Raw genomic sequence first — 18902 nt, 5'->3', positions numbered from 1 at the left:
ATTTTAATATATGATCTTATTAAAACATTCCCAATTGTCACAATATTGTCCTTAATATCAATAGCTTCTCCCTTACTCCCACCTGGGATTCAAACGAGGGTCGTGTTGCATTTAATGTCATATTTTTTTGGTTTCTTAAATCTAGATCAGATCCCTTGATTTTTCTTTAATATTTTAAAGAGTCCAAATCAAATTTCTGATTTTGTCTGTTCTTGGTGACTGAATTCACATTAAACATTTTTGGTCACACTACTGCCTAGATGATGTTTATGCCTCTCATTGCATCATCAGAAGAGGGGCATGACATCAGATGGTCCCTTTACTGGAGATGGAATTTTGACCACTTGGTTAAGGAGACGTTCACCGGATCTCCCCATCATAAAGATACCTTTTCCTATGTACAATTAATACTAATTTGCGATCCTTGAGACCAAGGGAATATCTTACCGCCCAGTGGCTTCACCATGCATTTGTAACCCTTGCCTGAAACAATAATTAGACTAGTGTTTGAGAAATGGTGATTTTCTCATTCTATTATTTCTTCTATATTGATTGGCTGGCAATCTTCCATAATAGTGCTTTTCCTCCCTTTTTTTGTTTTTGAATATCACTATTCAAAAACTTCCTTTTTTTATTCAGTGTTTTATAACTCATTATTGTTTTTCTTTGATGTTTAAATTTACCCAGATTTGACAAAAGGGAGCCCTTCAAGCTGGTTCCTATGCCATTTTAACATGTCCTCATTCTTTTACTCCTTTGCTTTCTAGTACAAGATGTTCCAGGCTCACCTTGTACTTTTCTCCTCTCAGATTAGAAGGAATCTGTTTCTTCAAGGAGTCCTTGTTTTTTCAGTAGCCGATTGTGTTTAGAGACCAACCTCTGTGTACTGAGTGTTCTCATTGCTACCGAATGTCTTATATTTTTAAAAAATACATTTACTGGTATAGATGAACTGGTTTGCAGGGCAGAAATTGAGACACAGATGTAGAGAACAAACGTATGGACACCATGGGGGAAAGCGGCAGGGGTGGTGGTGGTGGTGGTGGTGTGATGAATTGGGAGATTGGGATTGACATGTATACACTGATGTGTATTAAATGGATGACTAATAAGAAAAAAAAATACATTTACTCGTTTTGTAGGATTTCACCACACAAGTTAAAAAGCATAGTATAATGAACTCCCCAATACTCACCACCTAGCCTCAACATTCATTTTCCCATGACTAGTCCTGTCCTATACATACCCCCAACCAGTTCCCTACTCTGTGTTATTTTGAGACACTCTCTGAATTATATTTTGCCATCTATAAATATTTCAGTATGTGTTTCAAAAAGATAAAGAGGGTTTTTTAAAAAACACATATCCAGGGCTTCCCTGGTGGCGCAGTGGTTAAGAATCCGCCTGCAAATGCAGGGGACACGGGTTCAAGCCCTGGTCTGGGAAGATCCCACATGCTGCGGAGCAGCTAAGCCTGTGCGCCACAACTACTGAGCCTGTGCTCTAGAGCCTGCGAGCCACAGCTACTGAGCCCGTGTGCCACAACTATTGAAGCCAGCATGCCTAGAGCCCGTGCTCCTCAACAAGAGAAGCCACCGCAATGAGCAGCCCGTGCCCCGCAATGAAGAGTAGCCCCCGCTCGCCGCAACTAGAGAGAGCCCACGCAACAACAAAGAAAGACCCAACGCAGCCAAAAATAAATAAAATAAATGAAAAAAAAACCCCAAAATACATATCCATATTACTATTATTGTACCTTAGAAATTGCTAATAATTCTTAATTTCAAATATCTAATCAGTGTTCAAATTTCAAATTGAATCACAAATTTCATGATTTTTTTTTTTTTTTTTAGTTTGTTTGAATCAGGATCCAGATAAGGTTCATACATTGCAGTTGGTTGATAATGCCTTTCAATCGTAATCCCTTCCTCCCTCCCTCCTTCTGTCTCTGTGTGTCTCTCTCTTTCTCTGCCTCCTTCCCTCTCTCCCTTATTTCATTACTCTCCCTCTTTTTCCTTATCCTTTCTTCCATTCCTCCCTTTCTCCCTCCCTCAAAATTTGTTTGTTGAAGAAACCTGGTTATTAAGTTTCTTGTTCTGTCCCCGTGTTCTTCTGCTTCTTGTAAATTGGTTGACTCTAGATTGATCAGACTCAGGCTTATTTTTTGGTCAAGACTACTTCATATGTGATCATGTATGAAGAGATTAAAAATATCTGCTTGTCTTTTGTGAAATTGGCAGCTGCTGCTGATCAGTGCTTGGATCCTTTCGTTTATTGATGGTCACAAAATGATGTTCTAATTTCTTTTTTTCCTTTATTAATTTGAATACTTCTATTAAGAAAAATGTTCTCAGATGGGTTACTTCTTACTTTCATTTACCAGTCTTCAATTTTTTTTTTGTTCCCTAGCATCTTTCATCAGTGACCAATTAGTGCTGTTTCATTTTAATTTTCTTATAAAAATAGTATCTTAACTCATGGATGTAGACATATATGACATGACCCTAGAGAAAATTTCTCATATGTTTCTGGTATATTTTCTGCTTCAGACTTAGAATTGTCTATTTTTGCAAGAAACTCTGATTCCATTTAGTCGAAATATACTTTTGTGACTATGTTCAAGACACTAGGAATGTTCCTTTCTCTGAGTTGGTCATTGCTTAAAGCCTTTTCAGAAGACAGAAGTACATCTGTGTCTTCTTTCTTCCATGCTGAGAAGAGTGGTTTTCAGGATACAGCAGATAATACAGTTAGAATATCACATAATTATTTATGTGTTTTATCCTCCGTTAATGCACAGCATATCAACAATGTGATTACTAAGAAACAGTTTAAGCCTGTTTTTCTTTTCCTCAGTTGGTTGTATCCTTGGGATACATCCCAGAAGGACTGTAATAATCGAATTACTCTGCTTTAGGTCGTTTAGGATAGTGATTCTCCATATGGTTATGCCACCAACTGCATACCTGGTTGGGCTAATTAGTTTCATTTCATATTCAATGTTTAGGGATTGCTGTTTTGAAACTTAATTTTATTTTGTAAACATGTAAATTGTTTAAGTGGTCCAAAAGTCAGAATTAAAAACAAGGTGTATGAGAAGTCTCACTTCTATACTTGAGCCATCACCCTCTTCTCTCCCTGCCCTTCACAGGTAAATTTACCTTATAGGTAAATTTCTTTTAATTTTATGGTTTATCCTTCCATTCTTAGATAAATGGTAGCCCACTATACACACTTCATTATTTATTTACTTATATTTGACTTAGCAGTATGTCTTGGAGATCACTCCATAGTAGTAGAGAGAAATATTTCTTAATCCTTTTTATTTATACATTGTACCCTGCTGTGAGGATATACCGCAATTTATTTAACCAGCCACCTGATGGTGGACATCTAGGTTGTTTCCAGGCTTTATCATATATTTTTAAGAATCTATTTTTACGCCTAGTGGGAAAAGTAAAGGAGTATGCAGGTATCATGTGGCCTAAAGAGATGATCCAGACTCCAGACCATCCTTAGCAAAAGTATCTTTTAAAAGTGATGGTCTTCTGGGCTTCCCTGGTGGCGCAGTTGTTGAGAGTCCGCCTGCCGATGCGGGGGACGCGGGTTCGTGCCCCGGTCCGGGAGGATCCCACATGCCGCGGAGCGGCTGGGCCTGTGAGCCATGGCCGCTGAGCCTGCGCGTCCGGAGCCTGTGCTCCGCAACGGGAGAGGCCACAACAGTGAGAGGCCCGCGTACCGCAAAAAAAAAAAAAAAAAAAGTGATGGTCTAATATAGCTCAACAGATGGAAGGGAGTTTAAGTGAAGGATGGTAGAGTCTAATTAAACAAGATGAAGACTTTGTTGACTTCTAAGTTGTTGATTCGAACAGTGGAATAAACTAGGAATTTTGTTCAGAAACGTAAAGACAAAACTTCCTCTCTCATTTTATTCTCTAACAAACTAATTTTTGCTCACCTGCTTTCCAGATTTTATTCACGTTGTGCCCCAAGCTTAAAATGACCTTCCCATTTCTACCCCTCTGTTGTTCCGTGTTTATCAAGGAAGCCTTATCCCATCCTTTGGGGTCTAGCTCAGTATCTAGCTTTACTGTTAGTGCTTTCCTGTTTGTGAACTTACATTAGATAATCATTTTTTAAACTGTTAAGGTGCCATGCTTTTGATAATTATTGTCAATGTATCCATGTATTTATTTTAATTTTTTTTTAATTTAATTTTTATTTATTTATTTTTGGCTGTGTTGGGTCTTCATTGCCGTGCGCGGACTTTCTCTAGTTGTGGCAAGCGGGGGCTACTCTTCGTTGTGGTGTGCAGGCTTCTCATTGTGGTGACTTCTCTTGTTGCGGAGCACAGGCTCTAGGCGTGCAGGCTTTAGTAGTTGTGGCGCGCCGGCTCAGTAGTTGTGGTGCACGGGCTTAGTTGCTCTGCGGCACGTGGGATCTTCCTGGACCAGGCCTCGAACCCATGTCCCTGCATTGGCAGGTGGATTCTTAACCACTGCACCACCAGGGAAGCCCCTCCATGTATTTATTTATGCATATATGCTTCAGTTCATCTATACAACTATTTATTTATTTGTATATCTTCTAGAAGGCATGCGCATACTGTAAGCTTTCTACAGGTCATCAGTATGATTGGTGAAGTAAATATTTATATTCGTCACTCTGAGGTGAGAGTCTAAGCAGATAAAACCTCAAATTCCATTTCTACTCCATGCTCTCCTGCTTCTGTAAATAAGCAGTAGGTTTTATATAATACATTGTTCTCTGTTGACCTCATTTTACATTCACTTCCTTTTTCTTATGGCATTGGGCAATCTTTGTTAATTCTTTATGATCTCTCACAGCAGATTCAAATTTCTCCTCTTAAATTTGGAGATCAGGTTTTATAACCTTTCATGTGTGTTAAGATGAAAATTTAGCTGTTACTTATTGTTTTTTGTGTACCCATGATATCTTAGAAAGTATATTCTGTAATTATTTTGTTCATTTATCAAATGATCTGTATGAGGTGGATATTATGATTCTTTTTCATACAAAAAAACAGGTTAGAGAGATTACATGGCATGCTAAGGCTTGGCTTCAGTGACTAAGCTTTTGAAGCTGGAGTTTTTCTGGAAGGTCATGATGACATGTGCCCTCAAGGTATATGTGCATTTAATTTAGGTGTGAGTTTGTGTCCTTGTATTGGTGCTACTGACAACTTCTTCAGGATAGCTTGGGATGTTATACAAATAAGATTCTGGTTTGTTGAGTCCTTCATATACAATAGAAATTTAGTAGCACTCCTTTATCCTATCTTGGGAGACTAAAAACAGTAAGGCTTTATTTAGGAATTTTTAAGATCATAGCTTTGAAATGATAACTATGGTGAATCCTATATTCTAGATGCATGCCTATATTTTCTTAAGTCTTTATTTAGTGTCTTTTGGATTCTTACTGAATTATGTTTAATTCAAGTAAATCCATGTTTTATGGCAACTTTGGTTGTCTGGTAACAAAGCTCAGTGCATACTGAAGGCTAAAAACTTGCATGGAGGCTCAAGTTGGGGGTTTGTTAGAAAATGGAACATCTCTGGAGGAAGCAGAAGGACAGTAAAAGAAATGTTAGTTCGGGCCAGGGTGAGGAGACTGAAAACATAAGGCAGACACACATTTGTACACAATGCAAAAATAGGTGTGTAGGATCATGATCCAGAATTGTCATGAAAAGTTTAAATTATGATTATTGCTGTCCATTTAAAAAAATAAAGAAATTAAAAAAACTGTGAATTTGAAGTTTTCTAAAACTTCATTTATCTAGAAAAGTATTCATTCCCTAGGATGACAACGACTGAAACACTGTAATAAAATCACATTTTTACACACGGAAGAATCTTAGATAAGAAATGAATTTCCTAGCAGATGATAAGAAGTCATCTGTGGAAATTGACCAAGTAAGAGTAGATTCTCTTGCTTTCTGAATTGAAGCTAGAGTGACTTGATGAGTGAAAAAGTCTAGTCCGTCATTACTGATAAAGTGTCTAACGGGCCCCTCATACCTCAAGGCCTACAGAAGAGGGGTGCAGCCTGGGTGAGCTGCCTGATTAATTTATGGTAATGCATGGGAGCCAAGGACCTTATATGTTACGAAAAATTTTATTTCATGCCTTTTTTAAAGCACACTTTTCAAAAGGTGAAGAGCTTTCCTTTTGCTGAAATCGCATCGCCTTCTCTTAGCCAACGAACTGAACCATCCAGTCTATTAACTAAACAAAAACGACGTGAAACTTCATAAATATTTAAAGCTGCTGCTATGAATTAAACATTGGGATAAAGAACTAACTCCTTTCATTAAGCACAATGTTAAATAAATAAATAAATAAAGCTCATGACATATTGCTAGGTAAATCCAATGTTTGAACTAATAATATTTCAGGTTTCTTTACACATTTACTTTGGGTAATGCTTTAAATAATTATATTACGTGTATTTGGTTTATTACAACAAAACCAACTGATTTTAATGAAACATTTAGGGCTTTTTTTAAATTAATAAATGGTTGGTAAATGGAATTGGTTCAGCCCTTAAGAAAACAAAACAATTAGCAGAACTCTGGGGCCAGGCGAGAAAAAAATGGGAAGAGTTTTGTGTGATTTTAAAAGTGAAGCTCAGTACAGATCACAAAAAATTGGGGGAGCATCAAGCCAGTAACCCTGTACCTCACTGAACTTGATTCTGTGCTTTTCTCCCTGTCTGGTGTGTGTCTTCATTCATTGAATACACTGGGACAGAACACCTGCAGTGTGTCAGGGCTGTGGTATAGCAGGGATACAGAGGTGATTAAGACATGGTTTCCTGTCCTTGCGGGGTTCACAGTCCTACATCAACACTGATCAACCTAGATTCCTCCCTGCCTGCTGTGGGGGGCAGGGAAAATGGAGCAGAGCAGAATGGCCACTGAATTTAGGATTTAGAAGGTCTGAATTTGCCTCCATATATCACTGGCTATGTGGGCATTTTTAGTCTCTTAAAGAACCTCAGTTTCCCAACCTAGAATATGCTGTAATAATTTTTATCCTGTTGGAACTTTTGCAGAATAGAATGACAAACCATTTATGAAAGATGAGTATTATTTTTGTCTTACCTTGCAGTAATAGTTAAAAGTCAAAACTGTGATATCTGGCTGCACATTCTCGTCTCAACCCCTATGCACTGTACCATTAATGCTGGAAATTTTGCTGGAAATTCACTTTGGCTGCATATTAATGATATCTACTGCTGTTCTTTTAATATTCTCATAGGGAAAATGTATTACAAAAAGTTAAGAAAGATTTCTTTTCTCCTGTAGTGGACTCTCTTGAGACTATAGCAGATTCCAAAGAAGGTTCTGTAGGAGGTTCTGTGGAGAACTTTAGAAGATTCTCTCTTGGAGCTGAGTTTGCTTGAAAGGAATTAGCTGCTCAACTGCCAAAAGTTGTAGGTTTTAGGAAATGCTCTAGGACAGTGACTCTCAAACATTTTGGCCCTATAACCCCTTTAGGCTCTTAAAAATTATTGAGGACCTCAAAAAGCTTTTGTCTTATCAGTCAGGAAGGATGTTGGTGTTGAGGAGAATAACTACCACAGCTTCCAGTGCTCTGATGAAACCTCAGACGCATGGCCTTCTGGCCAAGAATCTGTGATTTCATACTGTTGGAGCATTTGCTGTCTCCCTGGGGACTGCAGCTCTCTGTGTTTACTCTGGCTGACCCAAGAAAGAAGGCGTACACAGATTTCTACGGAAGCTGTGATCCCATGGAAGATTTTGAGGAGACGAAGAAGGCTGGTACAAAGTGATTTTGGAATGTAAAGAATTTCTTTGGATTGAGTTCCATGAAAGTTGGTCACTGACCTGTGTTCCTGAGCTATGAAAAATGAATAAGTAGGCTAAGGAAAAGTTTCTCTTGATAAATAATTTAAAATACTGTGTATGTGAGGGGGGAGAGCTTTTCTTTATGTCAGTTATACCCATGGATATTTACCATATTAGAAATTAAAATTGAAAAAATTTTAAACTATTAACCCATTTAAAATATATTAGTATTATGGTGAACATAAGTAACATTTTAATGCAAAATAGGCATATTTTCTAAAACAAATTATTAAGAAGTGTGCCATGGTTTTTCATTTTAGCAACTCTCTAATGTCTGGCTTGAGTTGACGTTAGTTGGATTCTCATATCTACTTCTGCGTTCAGTCTGTTGGCAATAACATGTCTTGTGAAGACTCTGGAAAACTCCACTGTGCATCATGAGAGAATGAGAGTGAAAAAGGCAAATAATGTCTTAGTATTAATTATTAAAATGGTGTTGACCTCTTAGACTCCTTGAAAAAGGTGTTGGGCACCTCTCTGGCTCCCTGGAGCACACCTTGAGAACTGCTACTTTAGGACACGTCTTTTGCAGTAGTTTTTAGACTATGAAGTGTTAATGATATGGCACAAAAATGAGCAAAGTAAAGGGAATAAAAGGGAATCAGTTGAATATCCTTGGCCATTAAATTAGGAAATCAAGGGCAAACCCAAGAGATATAACCTTCATAATAAGATTTTTATCAAACTATTAGAGAATGATCGTTGTTTTAGTAATTGGTTAATACAATGGGGCTGTCATTGGTAGTAAATACGTTAGAGAAATTCATGTTCTGATTTTTTTTTCTTATTTTAATATATTTAATATTAAAAGAGGCTGAATAGGTAGTAGATAATATTTGAGAAAGGCACAAAACAACGAAAACACCACTTACTTGCCTCTGATAGTGGTATATCTAAGTCTCAGTTTATTTATTCAGTGGTGAAAGTAATAGTAGCAGCAACCACATAAAAGTGTTTGGGAAGTGCCAGGCCTTTAAACCTCACAACAGCCCTCTGAATTAGGTGGCCTTCCCCCTCCCCCCTTCATTCCCCTCTTCCGCTCTCGCCTTTCCCTCCCCTTCCTCTTTCCCCCTCCCCTTCTCCTTCCATTTCCCCCTTCCCTTCTCCCTTTCTCCTCCCCCTCCCCCAGCCCCCTCCGCCTTTCTTCCTCCCATTTTACAGAAAGGATGGTTAAAGAGTTGCCAGAAGCCACACACAGCTAGGCAGTAGCTAGATGACCGGTGGGCATCCTGGCTCTAAAGTCCTGCTTTTAGTCTCCCCTCTGCTCTCCCCCTCTCCCCAGTGCTATACAGCCCTTCTTCGGTACCTGCCTTATTTGGATTTTTATGACAGTATTACTATATATATATCTGCATATATAATATTGTATATATAATGCCATGTATTACATATATAACAATGAATGATAATGTATATAAAGGGTACCTGGCACACACCAGTGGTTGCTCCTACTCTCTCATCTCCCACCTCCTCTCCGTCTTCCTCCTCATGGTTTGTCTTGACTTCTAATCTTTCTTGGCTCTTGAAGGTCAGTTAACTCGAGTTTTTTTTTTTTTCTCCTTTGGTTTTTATTGTCTCTTGGCCCCTGGTATTCACACTCCTAGTACATGGTCTGGTTCGCTGTCTGTCAGACTTCACATATTGACTCCCTGCAGGTTTGGGATCATCATCACAACAGGATTGTTCTTCATTCTGACCGGAGAAATTCTGCCAATTTCATTGTCACCACTCTGAGAATAACTTCTTTCTATAGTTACAATTTTGTTGTGTTTCATTAAAAAACGGGTTAGATACTGTAAATCCTTCCTATATTAATGGCATTTATTTTAGAGTTTCAGATTGCCAAAAGACAAAACAGGCACCACCAAGATTGGTGACCTGGCGCCCCAGGACATGAAGAAAGTTTGCCATTTAGCCTTAATTGAGCTGACCGCCCTCTATGATGTATTGGGTGTTGAACTGAAACAACTAAAAGCTGTGAAAATCAAAACAAAAGGTAATTTTGAAATGAAAAACAGTTGGATTTACTCCTGAAGTAGTAAGAATGAGCTTGGCTTTTTAGAAGTATTCTTCTGGGGAGTGGGAAACGCCTACAGAATAAACCAACACATGAATACATGTAAAGTTCAGATTCTAAAACATTCCCTTCAAAATTTTTGTAACTTGATAAAAATGCACTGTCTCCTTGATTATAGAAAATAAAGACATAATCAAATATTTAATTATCATAGAAGGAAATTAGAAGGAAATTCTGAATCAAGAATTCTTAACTCAAATGCTCTCTCCTTTGAAAACTGTATGTAAAAACATCTGGTACATATACTTATTTCTAAAACTGTATCTTGAAAAATGACTTTAAGATGGTTAATCCTGATCAATTACTTTTGCTTATTTATTTCATGGCAAATACATAGGCAGTTAGTAGCCTGTCCCTTTGTTCATTTGCATTCTACTTTTAACTTGTCTGCAAAAAATATTCTTCCCTCTATTAAGAAAATAATGCGACTGTGGCACACAATATCACTAAATTGTGCTTCTCACAGGTATGTGTAGTTTTTTTTCCTTTGTAAGCAGCTTGCTTTACCCATTATATAAAGAGACTTTATTTTTTATAGTATGATAGAGAACAGACACCTCCTCAGTTTCTGATTTTTCCAAGATTTTATTTGTCTGGAAATCCAGATAATTTTCTATTGACACAGCTTTTCTGTTTAGGAATCTCTGACATCTCATTTAACTTTAAAGGTATCTCTTAAAGGGAAACCAAGAATGGGGATTATTGAGTTGCTATGGTAACAGTAGCAAAGACAAGTATTCACCTGATTTAAGTTTTAGAGGCAGTTTCTCTGTAGGATTGAAGTGTACCTTCCCTTCAGGTCCTCCCTCCCATGCTGGGCCCCAGAAGACCTCATTCTGTGTTCTGTTCCTTTGAGTATTTTAGCTTAAGGCTTGGGATGGTGAATTTCTGAGTCAAACAGTTCTTCTGGTTTTCCACAAGTCCATTATAGATAATGAAGACTTCAGATGCTTTTTCAGAAGCTCATCACAAAGTCTTCTCCAGATACAAAACAGAAATATAAATAGTTGTGACTCAGTGTTCAAGACTTTAAAAGTGGCTTAAAGAGGTCTTTTAATTTTATGTTTTAGAATTGCCTCCTAGCAGAGAGAGAAATATTAAGCCATTCTCATTAAAAGTATCACTATTAATATTATAGATTTTCTTTCCATCTTTTTTATATTTTATCTAAGATATTTATCTTATAAACTAGACTTTTGACATTCTTAAAGATCACATTTTTCTTAGTTATTTACTGGGTTACTAGCATTCTGCTGAATGTCATCTCTATTGAGTGTCACAGTTTCCAATGTCTGTTTTCACATCACAGGATAATCCCCCGTTCCATGTTCACAAATGATTTATATCTCCCCTGATAATGTGTGTTACACTTCTGAGCTAACTATTCACTTAGTGATGGGCGTGGGGTAGGAGGCTCTGGGGAGAAGCTATGCTCACATCGGACTGAAGGTATATAATTTTAATTTAGAAAAATTATCAATTATTACCTGTCATTTCTTCTGGAGTTATTCCCAAATATATAAAACTACAAATTTAAATTCACAAAGACCAAGTATATACTATATTTTCTAAAGGAAAACATTTGTAGAACAAGCCCATAATGTTGGCTGATTTCTCAAAAAGCAAATATTTATATTTTGCTGTATTGTATTCAATAGAATGTAGAATGTCAGTTAAGTATGGAAGAGATGAGTAATATTTATTTTAAGCCAGAACTTTTAATTTGATTACATTTAGTAAGTTATTTTCATATTTTGCATACTCCCACAGCACTCTATTTCTCATATGTAACAGTTTATACTTCTCTAATTATTTTGGTGATGATTTGTAATCATTTGTTTAGTTGTCTTTACTTGCTAGATTGCCTTATAAGGTAGGGCCAGAATTTTCCAGTTAGGTTGTGTGCACCTAATTGGTAGACAGTGTCACTCAGTCATTCACTTAGGTGCTCAATAAATAGTTGTTGGATCGAGTGACAGTATCAGGAATCTGAAGCCTTAACATTTTTGCATTAATATTTTATAGGTTGATGAAAGTGAAGAAATTTTATTTTTCTGTTGCAGATTCTGGCCTTTTTTGTGTTCCATTGACAGTGCTGTTAGAACAAGATCAGAAGAAAGTACCAGGAACTCGAATACCCTTGATATTCCAAAAAGTAAGTAGGCCTGAATGGGTCAGCATAGAGAGAACATACTTGAGCTAATAGTGTTTTGTTTTTGTTCTTTTTGCATTCATACTATTATAATATAGTTTTCCAGTTGATATGCTCTTTTATTTTATACTTCGATTTTTCTATTCAGGAAACAAATTTGTTTCAAGGGCTTATAATTTTTATTTCATGGTGATGGTTTCAGTGTTATTTCTTATAACTGTGATTACCTGGCATCATTTTTCTGTCTTATATTAGCTGGCTTTGTATAATTGAGATTTCAGTTCTATAATACATAGGAGTGGGAACTGCTGGTAAATTTCTAGGGAATTAATTCCTCATGAATATTTCACGCCTGTATGTATTTTCTAAGCTTTCCTATTTACAATGAGGATGTCCAATTTAATTTACTAGTGCCTACTTCGAAAGTAGACAAAGAAACCATAAAGTAGAATTAGAAAATGATTGCTAAACTATGAATTCACTTGTGTAGTCAACACTCAGTTATTCATAAGACAATTATCTATGACAATATAGAAACTTCAGTCTAACCTCTGAGCCATCACTGTTTAGAAACACAGATTACATTTGATAAAAGACAGAGAATGCCCATGAGGAAGGTAGGTCAGATCAGTTATGGGCTACCCAAGATGCGGATTTTTGCAACAGCCCAGACATCTCACAGTTCCTGAAAGTTCTGGGGTAGCAAGAATGGCAGTGGGAACTTACACAGTTGTTTGGCTCAACAAACTCATTCAATACTCAAGCTCAATCTACCTGGCACTAATTCTTCCATTATTCCAAGACAGTCATTTACTGTCTTACCTACTAAGCTCTGACTTCTTCAGTCCTCATATTCACCATTACATCCAAACCTGTGTCTCAGTGTTTCTCCTGATGGACTTTGTTCTACACAGCTTGTTCTACTCACCAGCTTCTGCCAGTCATTGCCTTCAGAACCTGTGTCTGTGTGGATAGTTGTCAGCAGTGTCTGTGAAAACAGAGAGATGCTAACAAACGTAGGCCATATATTCAAATTCTTTTAATGGCAGTAAAAGGTGCGAGTTACTTATACACATGGACAAAGCAGGGATCTCAGCGGGATCCTTTCCAAGTGTATTTGGGTCCTCCAGAGAAACAGAACCAACAGGAGATTTTATCTCTATCTGTCTGTCTGTCTATCTATCTGTCTGTCTGTCTATCTATCTATCTATCTATCTAGAGAGATTCATCTTAAAGAATTGAGTTCTGTAGTTGTGGGACCTGGCAAGTCTGAATTATGTAAAGCAGGCCAGCAGGCTGGAAACACGGGCAAGGGTTAATGTTTCAGTGTCGAGTCCAGAACCTGCAGGCTGGAAACTCCTGTAGGGTTTCTGTGTTACAGTCTTGAGGCAGAATTGCTTCTACTTTGGGGAACCTCAGTCTGTGTTCTTACAGCCTTCAGCTGACTGGGTGAGGCCCACCCACGTTATGGAAAGTAGTTTGCTTTACTCAAAGTCTACTGATTAAATGTTAATCACATCTAAAAATACCTTCACAGCAACATCTAGACTGGTGTTTGACTGGTATTTGACAACTGGGCACTGTAGCCCAGCCAAGTTGACATATCAGATTCACTATCACATCAGCAAAGAGTAAGCTTTGGTCTTAACAGAAGTCAATGTTGCCTCCTGATCAGGCCCAGGATTGCATCCAGCCCCTTATCACTTTCTCTTGAAATTGTTTTCGTATTTATTTATTTAGTTAGTTATTTTACATTTTTGGTCGCTTCAGCATTCTGGAGACTCAGACTGCCCACCAGTTTGAAGTCATTAGATAAGAGCCTTAAAGGTTTTTGGTTCATATAAAAAATAAAAGGGAACATACAGAGTTGTCTATTAGATAACACTCATCTGTTTGCATTCCCTCTGAATTATAAGCAAAAAAATCAGTAATTTATCATGAAAAATATTTTTTGATTTATCAGCTGACAACTCATTTAGGTATTCTGTTAATTTTGTAGAAAGGAAAGAATTGGAAACCACTGATTGGCAAAAATTCTTATTACCATTCTTTAGAGGATTACATTTTCTCCGTTATTGAGAAATATACTTCAAAAGGGCTTTAACAAAGCTTATCAAATATCTGTAAATTGTATCTGTTTCTTTTTTTCCCTACTTAGAGGCACATTGTTTAAACCATATTCTCAGAAAGGGTTGGGGAAATAGAAATATTGTTAATTTTTATCTATGGCAAAATTCTGCCAAATTAGCAAATCCTATTTTTACCATCAAACTAATCAACCAAATCAAAGATACTTTGTATCAAAAAAGTCTGACTTCATATTCAATTCATTAGTTCATAAGTTCATATAAGTGTGTATTATCTATTTGGGGAAAGCCTATGAACATTACTGATAAATTTTATACTGTATCTTATAAGGTAAATTACTAACAGCAGCATGATTAAAATATATAGATCATTATAGTTATTCTCCATTTTTAAGTCTTGAAAATAAAAGGAAAGCTGTAAAGCATTATTTATATTTTAACAATGACAATATAACGTGGTAGCAAAAAATATGTTATTTTCAAAGTGAGAAATATGAGAAAACACCTGGCATTCCTTCAGACAATGTATATATATATCTATATCTATTGAATGCTGGTATTCAGCATTAGAGAATAATAAAAAGAATTCAAATATAAGAATGCAGAAAGTACTCTCATTCAGTTATTTAGAAATCATCAAATTTTCCTGTGTATTTAATAAAAGCAAAATTTATATACTGCTAAAAACTAACTTGGTCCAGCTACTAGCTAGCATACAATTTTATTTTTTGTTAATAGAACATTTTAAACATTTTATAAGATGAAATAAAACAAAAATTACATGTACATTGAATAAATGTTGCTTGGTATTTTTTGATAAATTTGGTTTTAAATACTTTATTAAATATTGCTCATCTAATCTAAAATAATTCATGTAAAGATTTTTGCTGTGGGTTTTTATCCAGTGTAACTTGAAAAATGTCTTAGAAATCATTCCAATTGAATATTTTAATATCGTGTACTGCTTTGGTCAAAGATGCTTCTTTTTTCAGTTAATAATAAATCTTTGGGAGAATTTTGAGACTACTCTTTGCTTTTTTCTTACCTGACTCCCTCAAGATCAGTGCATTCGTTGGCCATAATCCAGGGATACAAGAGGTGGGGTCATTAGAGAAAAATTGCCCTGTCTTCCAGTGCCTATGTGCTCTAAGAGCCTTGGTAAATCATTAAAGGAGGTTTCCCTGAAAAAAAAAAAAAAAATTAAAATTTTACATTATTTTGGCACTCTGGAAGATTTTATGCCTTAGAATATGCAGAGAGTATTATAGTAAGTTTGGGGCTGAGTGAAGAGTGGGTTTGTCTTTCTGAAGAAGGCAATTGTGAAAGGAGGGGAATGGGTGGTAGGAAGGAAAACCTATATGATGCTAGGAAATGCTATATTTAAACTGAGGACAAAGAAATTGATTTCTTTAAAATAGCAGAGTGCCCCCTAAAAAGCTTTTGTGTACTGCCCAGGGAATGCACACTCCAGTTGGAAATCTGCCAAGAAAATGACCACTTCTTTTATTATCTTCCTGGCGTCCAGTGTTATGTCATTGTAGTTTCTCCATTTGCCTCTTCTTGTGTGTTTCTGCTTCATTTTAAAACAAACAAACAAACAACCTTTGTTATTTTAATGGGGTTCTGGAGATAGAGAGATCTGTATGTATTCATCAGGCATTGGCTATGATTTAGAAGCCCTATACAAGAACTGCTTTTTTAATTTAAGTTTACCACCAAAAGCTTAAAGCCTAAAAAGGAGTATTTGCAAGCATTTTTTTCCTTCATGTCATAAATAATTCTTTCTTTGAACAGACTAAAAAAGGGATGTAAATATGCAAATACTAGAATTTCATAAGATTTATTTGATGGCAGAACGTGTGTTTCTGAAAAAGCAGAAGAAATGCATGGTTTTAGTTGCTTTGAAACAGTGAACGTGGGTCAGTGTCTGTTTGGGATAGCACAGCTGTTGTGTGAAATTATACACTTTTCTTCCAAAGGACCCAACTTTTTCTAAATTACGATTAAAGTGTTGGGATGCATTGGCTTAAAGGATGGGTAGTGGTAGTGCAGTAGCATTCAAAACTTTGTGAAATCCAGTTTACACGTCACTGTAAGCAGTTTTCCTTTATTTATATATGAAATCGGTGTTAAATTTGGGATTGTACCTGTTAAGAATGCCAAACTCGGAACGTTCTTCTGTTTATACACAGCTGATTTCTCGCATTGAAGAGGGAGGTTTGGAAACAGAAGGCCTCTTAAGGATACCTGGAGCTGCTGTTCGAATCAAGGTAATTTCTTGGTTCTAGTCACCTAAAACTTGTTTGTTTAATTATATTTTTTTATTTTAAAAGCCAACTTGTCCTCCCTGCCCCTTCTTCCCATTTTAGAAGACAAAATAGACCAAAAACCTCCTAACATTCAGTTTATATTTAGCTTTTCTACAGGCTCTTCTGATTTTTGATTTTTTTTTTCAAAATCACCCTATTACCTGTAATATTACTGTGATGAATAAAGAGACAAATGATTTTAATCTCTCTACTGTGCAGACGTAAAATAGGAACGAAAGTAAACAAGCAAAAGACAAGGGTAGGGCTTCCCTGGTGGCGCAGTGGTTGAGAGTCCGCCTGCCGATGCAGGGGACACGGGTTCGTGCCCAGGTCTGGGAGGATCCCACATGCCGCGGAGCGGCTGGGCCCGTGAGCCGTGGCCGCTGAGCCTGTGCTCCACAATGGGAGAGGCCACAACAGTGAGAGGCCCGTGTACCGCAAAAAAAAAAAAAAAAAAAAAAAGACAAGGGTAGTTCTGTCCTTCTGATGAAAAGAGAGCATGGTGAGTCAAAATATTAAGAGTGGGCTGGTGACAGATTTAGTCAGCATGAGTAACAGCAAAAAATGAGTTGTTGTTTTTTTTTTTTTTAAGGGCAGGATGATACACTCCACCAGGTGAGCAGAGTAGGAGACTCGACATTAGTTCCCCTACATTATCAGTCTTAGTGAGCTGGCAAAATGAGACTGTCTAAACCACTCTCCTGACTGCTACAGTTCTTTGGCTCACTGGGTCCAAGGGTAGCCTGAGTCCGGCTTGTGAAAGAGGCTAGGGGATTCCCAGCCTTCCCAGTTGGAGTCCCCTATCTCCCTCCCCTGCTTTCTTTTCTCTCAAGATGACATTTCCTTCCCACTGGCCATGGATGGTGTACCTTCCTCCTTTCTCTGCTCCCCAACTCCTGTGCTAGGGAAGTATCCAATGAATGCATGGTACAAGTAGAATTACCCTACAGATGATGCATACTTCGTACGCCTCCACAGGGTTTTGCAGTGTACAGGGGCCGCATACTTGGAATTGTAGCTCTATATGGAAAATGTATCCAGGGAAAATTTTTGGTTAGCAGTCATTAACAACCTCCTTTATCCTTATCCTCCAAATTCAGCTCCAGCTCTAAAAAGATAACACTCGTTGCTGCCCACATCCCATATTTCGTTGTCCTGAATTTGTAAATCCAAGAAAAAATAGGATGGGGGAAGAGAGATTCTCTGTTGGTTTCCTGAAGATATATTGTGTATGACATCTTTAGAGCTGGATCGGGAAGAAATGACTCTGGGTGGTTGTACACTCTCCTCTCCTGTGACTGTGATGCGTCCAGGACTGGATTACTGTTCATAGGTTCCACAGTTTGCATCACTTGCTGATTTCAATAAGCTTCCTCAATTTAGGCGGACGGTTTCAGCCTACTTGCCTCTTACTACACAGTGATCTCAGTTTAATAGGATTTGAGTAACCTGATATATACCCTGCTCACAAATGTCATTCAGCTTGTGTCCCCTGGGTCTGCTGTCTGGTGCACAGAGGTCCCTGAAACTGTTTTGGTGCTCTTGTAAGTTTGATACGTGGCCACTGTCTCACTTCATTTGCTGGTACCTGCGGCAGTTTCACCACCAGTCCATCAGGGACATTGTGTGTGATTGGGAGACGAGTTCTGTTGAGAAGTACATTCTCTTACAGAGCAAGAGTCCCTCAGAAACCAGTAACGTGACTTCATATTACCCATCTCAGCAAGAATACCGCCTCTCAGGTCACCGTTCACGGCCCACATGAGCAGAATGCTACGGCCAACTCACAAGAGTCATAAGCACGTTTACTTTGCCATACAAGAGTGGATATAATGCGGATTTTACATTTTGACCAGTTAGCTGGCAGAGGGATGAGTTCAACTATATGTACTTTCTTAGAAGGTCAATTAAGTGGATTCGTCTGGCTCAACTCTTCAACACAGCCTCTTGTCACAGACTGAATGATGCAGCAGCTGGTCTGTTATAAATAATTTAAAGATAATGTGCAAAATTTTGGGTTGTCTTTCCTCTCCCCTCCCCACCACATTTCTTGGACTCTCCTGCCTCCCTCCCCCTCTCCCCTCCACCTCTGTCCTCCTCTCCTTCCCCTTCCCTTCTCTTTCCTCTTTTCCCTCTCCTTCCTTCTCTCTCCCCATTTCCCCTGCTCCCTCTTCCTCAGGCCTTCTCTCCTTTCCTTTCTTCCTTCCCTCCCTCCCCCTGCACCTTCTTGCATCCCTTTCTCCTTCCACCTTTCTTTCTCCTACCCCCAATTTCTGGGTTCACTTTTTTTTTTTTTTTTTTCCTGCGGTACGCGGGCCTCTCACTGCTGTGGCCTCTCCCGTTGCGGAGCACAGGCTCCGGACGCGCAGGCTCAGCGGCCACT

The 18902-nt window shown here is 37.8% G+C and overlaps 1 protein-coding gene across 3 annotated transcripts in view; it reads left to right on the top strand.

Annotated features, from left to right (window-relative positions):
• The window catches only part of ARHGAP18 (Rho GTPase activating protein 18), a 131743-nt gene that overhangs the window by 85430 nt on the left and 27411 nt on the right, over nucleotides 1–18902 (top strand). For all 3 annotated transcript variants that reach the window (XM_029223987.1, XM_029223988.1, XM_029223986.1), the window contains exons 6-8: nucleotides 9725–9890; nucleotides 12035–12126; nucleotides 16403–16480. In XM_029223987.1, coding sequence (XP_029079820.1) covers nucleotides 9725–9890; nucleotides 12035–12126; nucleotides 16403–16480 — 336 coding nt within the window. The remainder of the gene's footprint in view (nucleotides 1–9724; nucleotides 9891–12034; nucleotides 12127–16402; nucleotides 16481–18902) is intronic.

Source organism: Monodon monoceros, unplaced genomic scaffold, assembly GCF_005190385.1.
Source record: "Monodon monoceros isolate NGI ecotype Baffin Bay Population unplaced genomic scaffold, NGI_Narwhal_1 Super_Scaffold_15, whole genome shotgun sequence".
Taxonomy (NCBI): domain Eukaryota; kingdom Metazoa; phylum Chordata; class Mammalia; order Artiodactyla; family Monodontidae; genus Monodon; species Monodon monoceros.
Note: the sequence above shows the minus strand (reverse complement) of the source record. Positions and strands in the feature narration are given on the sequence as shown.